The following is a 5,509-nucleotide window of genomic DNA, read 5'->3' on the forward strand; positions in this document are numbered from 1 at the left end:
TTAAGTATTGAAAGATCACAGTAAGAGCTCCCTGAAGCCCAGAAGGAAGATGAAAATATACTGACAAAGGATGATTGCGAGACACCAACCTAACGTGCCTGTGAATACATGTGATTCTGGGAGGCCGGAGACAGATAATTTCCAGCAGCTGTGCCATTGTACAAAGCCCTCATAAGGCAGCATTTAAAAGCCTGCATATAATTCTGTGTGGAGAGATTATGAAAAAGACATTCACGTGGTACTGGATGGGGATATCTGAAATCCTGGGGGAAACTGCAGCTGCCTTCTAAGAGGCCACTCAAGAGAGCTTGGCTAGATGATTCTTTTTATCAAAACTGAGACAGGAACATGGTGGTGGTTTATGAAGTCACACCATCAAGTCCAGTGCAGTGTCCCCATGCTGGTCAGGGGCTGGAGCACATGATATAAGAGGAAAGGTGGAAGGAACTGGTTTCACTCAGCCTGGAAGAGAGAAGGCTCAGGGAAGACTTTATTGCAGCCTACAGCTACCTGAAAGAAGGATACCAGAGAAGACAGAGCATGACTGTTCTAAAGGGTGCACAGTGATAGGATGAAAGGCAATGGATATTCTTAGAACATGGGAAATTCTGGTTAGACATCAAGATCTTTTTTTTATTCTTTTTTTTAAAACATAAAGATTGTCAGATACTGTAACAGGTGCCCAGAGAGGTTGTGGGACCTCCATTGACTTGATCTGATTAGACCTCCTTTGAACAAGGGTTAGACTAGAAGAAATCCAGAGGTCCCATACAAACCAAATTATTCTAAAAATCTGTGAAAATGCATTTAAAAGGAGAAGGAAAAAAAACCACTAGTCAAGCCTAAAAAATATTGCAACAAAAAAAAGACCATAGTTAAATTTACGGAGCAAAATGAGCAGGTTTATATTCAGAAAAGTTCTTAAACAGTAGCGACAACAAAAATCCACCCTTGAAATAAAATTAGATCAATTTATGAAATTGAGTGGAATGAAAAGGACTGGACTAGTGTACACCCTATGATCTGTGTTGATGCTTAGTTGTGACAATTCTATTTTGGAAACTTAGTATTTCTAAATCACTGATGACATTTATACATAAACTCACAAAGCACTCAAGAAATACGTACCAGTACAACAACCCAGCTCATTTTTTCCCCAGCATGAAATATTCAAAAAACATAGAGAGAATTTCACTGGCACTTGCGGCAAAAGAGCAGCGCACACAGCCCCACTCTCTGGGCTGCCAGAATGAGAGCACTGAGTGTGAGCACCACATAGGATGGGCTGTAGGCACCCACCACCAAGGTAGTTCAGCCTGCAGATGACCTCTGAGATGCTCTCAAGAGTGGGTCCGTGTACTAGGTGCATTAGTCTAGGAAAACAGATTTTTCTCCTACAGACAGCAGATTAAGCATGTCTTGGTTTCACAGTGAAGTGCATCACTCTATGCAAGAAAATATTTCCTTGGCAAAAACTTAATTTTGTTGGTTTAGTCTTTCTAGTTCAGCAGAGAAAGCTTCACAGGTACTTCAGCTGAATGGGTAAGTTTTCAAAACAGAGCGGTTACACTCTTTGCACGTGACATTAAAAGAAACAGATGAAAATTACCTACACCAGCTGTGAGAATGGTATTCTGCACGTTTCACAGAGGCTGCTGCTCCTTGGTGACTGAACAGTTTAACAGATGCTCTTATGAAAGCCTATTTGTCAGGCAAAACTGAGGACTTTTACCTTGTCTGTCTCTCAAACCCAACACGACAAAATGTTTTCCAGAAGTTCCAGAAAGATGGGAGATATTATTCACAAATTTCCTTTGTCATCACTCACAGAAGAACTGTCTCTGGCTGGAAATACTTCAGAGATATTTATTGTATTCTGAAAACTTCATTTTATTTCTAACTTATTTACAGTTAAACATTCAGAATCATAAAATATGAAGTATAAAATATTTAACAAAATAGATGCAGTTCATGTTGTTCAGATGCACCATAGATATATGATGAAACAGTAAACAGCATAGGAATTTCCTGATGGTCCTCGCTCTCATATACCAGGGAAAGGAGTGTGTAGACCCACTCTGTACATTCTGGTCTGACCAGTATGGCATCAACCCTTCGTTTCAGAGAGAGAACACCACCGCTCTGGTTTCTGTGTCCTCAGTCTTCCACAGTTTCCTTCACTATCTGAAGTGCAACACTGTAATGTTAAATACATCAGATACCCTCTGAACTTGGTATTTTCAATACTTTTTTTTTTTTAATATAGAACTTCCTAGAAAAGAAGAATCAGGTAATTCAGGCCATATGAACAAAAGAGTCATTTATTATATATATACTCTCTAGTAAGTTATAATAGTCTCTTGGATTTTAAATGTCTTTTTGCTATTTTCAATGCTTAAAAATTATAATTTTAAAACATTAAATACTGTGTTATATACATTATGATTTAATTTCTCATTTCTAAACATGGAGCATTCTCCAAGTGAAAACTTGGATGAAACAGAAAACAACTTCACTGACATAACAGGCTTTAAAAGTTCACTTCATACAACCAGAGATTTGACTATATGAAAAATAGCCAAACATCAATTTGCTCCTATATGGGATCTTTTCTGTTCGTTTTTTTCGGGTCTTAGGGAGAGGGTTTTTTTGGCTTTTGTTTTTGTATAAACAGAAGGAAAGATCTGGTCGTTACTTTTGTCAGTGTTCAGTATTTTAACTTTTTTTTAAATCCCATACCTATTTTATATAAAATAACAAAATATACAGAGAAAGCTGAGTTTGTTACATTAGTTCATACACATACAGTAAATAAAAGTTTTTTTATGTATGGCTTTGCAAAGGTAGATTATGAAGTGACTTTTGTATTTTACTTGTTTAAAAGCATTTTAAGAGAACGTGTTAGTGTGCTTACAATAGCGGCCATGGTAGTTGAATGTCGAGCCAAGAGTTTAATGCTAGTATCACCAGAGGTCTTTCCTGACACTGCTTCTGCAGCCTTCAGAAGACAAATGTAGTTTATTACAACCTCGTCTATCTTAGCTATAATTTCCTGCTGCTGTGTTTCAGAGTTCATGACTTTAACTAAACGCATGCAGGCTTCTGTTAAGCAACAGAGTACTTGAAAGCTGGAAGTCATAGCTAAAAGCATTTCCTCAGGGCTTTTATCAGCCATGGCCATTTTCCTGCAGGCACTTCCCAACTGTCTCGATTCCATAGATAACAGTTGTTTGTACTTAGAAAGTTTAAGGTCATATGTTTCTGGATGTAAATCTTCTCTCTTGCCCATACTTGCTCGGACCAGTGAGAGTAGCTCATTGGCATCCTTTTGTGCTGCAATAAATCCATCAGGCATTGCATACGTCTTCTCTTTCATCACATTTATTTGCGTGATTCGTGCATCGAAGGCCACATCATTGAGATTCACATCAATTTGGCCACCTTGGATGTCAGCACTGCTCTTCTCATGTGCATTGACTGCCTCATCTTCTGGGGGCTCAGCATCTTCTGGGGACTCCAAGGCTTTCTGCTCATTTTCACTAGAAAACGACTGGCCGACTGGTTCTGCGAGCTCACACGGGATCTGTGGTTTGAAGAGACACGAGAGCTGATGGCTGTCTCCATCATCTTCATCATCGTTGTCATCATTTCCTCTGCTTAGGAAACAATAGCTAAAGGGGCCACGACACCTCCAGGCGCTGGTGTCCAGCTTCCGCAAGGGCAACGTCCGACACTGCTTGGAGTCCTTCTGACTGGCGCCTGTGCCCGAACACCTCTTACTGTTCTTCCTATCAGTGCTGACGTACACACAACTCTGGGAATAACTTTTGGACAGCTTTTTGCCCAGGGGGAGTTCCACTTTCCTCTCTGAGTTAGATTCATCCCTTCGGGTGATGTCCAGGCATTTCAAGCTGGCTGCGGCTGCCTTCTTTTCAAACAGCATCTCAATGCCTGCAGATCCTTCAACGACGCTGCTGCTGCGTCTCAGCACTTTCCTGTTGTGCGGCATCCTGAGGCTTCCTCCTATCATGTCATATGGCCGTAAACTAACTGTTGCCCCACAAGCCTGATTTACTTTGGGAATGTCACAAGAGTCTTGATTTTGACTTGGCACCTTTGATTCTGATAGCATGGATGATAGCATGATGGAGTCAGCTAGAGGCTGTCTAGGAAAAGCTGTAGGCATGCCTCCTTGTCTTCCCTTTTCAGGCTCTGTGAAAGCTACACTAGGGGTAGTAGAAGAGCAGACAGAATAATTAAGCATCACCCTGCTAATATTCAGAGACTGAACTTCTACATATCTTTAACACTCAGGATAAATGAAGTCCTGGTGTTTCCCAGTGGCCTCCATTCCTCAAAATATTTCACAAAAAAATCACCACTAGTTTCTCATGCCTTTTGTATATCATTAAGATGCCTCTTAAAATCTATCAACAAATTATAAAATTATGTATAATTAATCATTCATTCCACTACAGCAGACTCGTTTAAAAAAAAAAGGAATAGAAAATAATCTATAAAAAATCCTAAATCTCCCTTAATATATGGATTGCATGTTTTTTGTTTACTAATTACATGAATATTTTCAGATTAAAACACCTTTTTTACCTATACCTGAGAGGGTATGGGAAAGATGCATTCATGGTCATTTTGGTTTGATTATGTGGTTTGTTGGGTTTTTTTCAGAGAAATAACATTTCTTATTCTAGCTCCTAATCTGTTCCACTTCTGGATTTTCATGCATTCACACACTACTGCTACATATGAGTTGAAACCCAGGAAGAGAGAAATATTTAAAACCCAACTGAAATAATTTCCAATGCTATCTCTGAAAAACTGCACTTTTAAATAATGCTAAGTTCATAAAATCTCTTGAAATTGGAACTTAGAAATGCAGTAATGGTTCTGCATGGAAATTATTCTTTAAGGAAACATCTACTGTCAGATGGTGAAGTAAATACATGCTTAATAAGACAGTGACATTTTCTTATCCTTACATTTAGAGCTTTTTATTTATATTGGCATGATTTTGACAATCTGGTAAAATAGCATATAAGATACACAATAAATGAATCACAGTTTTTTCCCTCCTACATTAATATACCTTGTGAAATCATCTTATAATCTAATAAGTATCCTGGAACTCAAGTGACTATGGATTTTGGAGAGGCTTCCCAAGAGTAGAAGAGAGGTCTCTCCATCAGTGGCCCCCCTAAAAATTTTTACCTGTAATGAGAGGTTTTTAAAAAAAATTGAACTTTGTAACCAGCTCATAAGAACATCTCACCACGTACAACTAAAATGAACAGATACACCAAAGGTCTAATCCCACTGCCTGCTACAGCTTGGATGATGTGGTTTCAGGTAAAGATAATGTAAATATCCCCCCTCGTCCTCAACCTTTACACGTAGCTTTAAAAACAAACATAAGAAACGCTTTATTACTGCTGTACCTGTAGTTTCTTTTATCTTGGGGATCCGATGGCATCCTTCTCTCAAAGTGCCGAAG

General features: G+C 38.9%; 1 protein-coding gene across 1 annotated transcript in view; it reads right to left on the bottom strand.

Moving 5' to 3' along the window:
- Positions 1-1,869: 1,869 nt before the first annotated feature.
- The window catches only part of FRMPD4 (FERM and PDZ domain containing 4), a 112,330-nt gene continuing 108,690 nt past the window's right edge, over positions 1,870-5,509 (bottom strand). Inside the window, 2 exon segments of the mRNA XM_010178513.1 lie at positions 1,870-4,221; positions 5,454-5,509. The exon segment at positions 5,454-5,509 is cut by the window's right edge and continues 22 nt beyond it. Of these exon segments, the coding sequence (XP_010176815.1) occupies positions 2,870-4,221; positions 5,454-5,509 (1,408 nt within the window). The 3' untranslated portion in view covers positions 1,870-2,869.

This window comes from Mesitornis unicolor, unplaced genomic scaffold (assembly GCF_000695765.1).
Source record: "Mesitornis unicolor isolate BGI_N332 unplaced genomic scaffold, ASM69576v1 scaffold5332, whole genome shotgun sequence".
Taxonomy (NCBI): Eukaryota; Metazoa; Chordata; class Aves; order Mesitornithiformes; family Mesitornithidae; genus Mesitornis; species Mesitornis unicolor.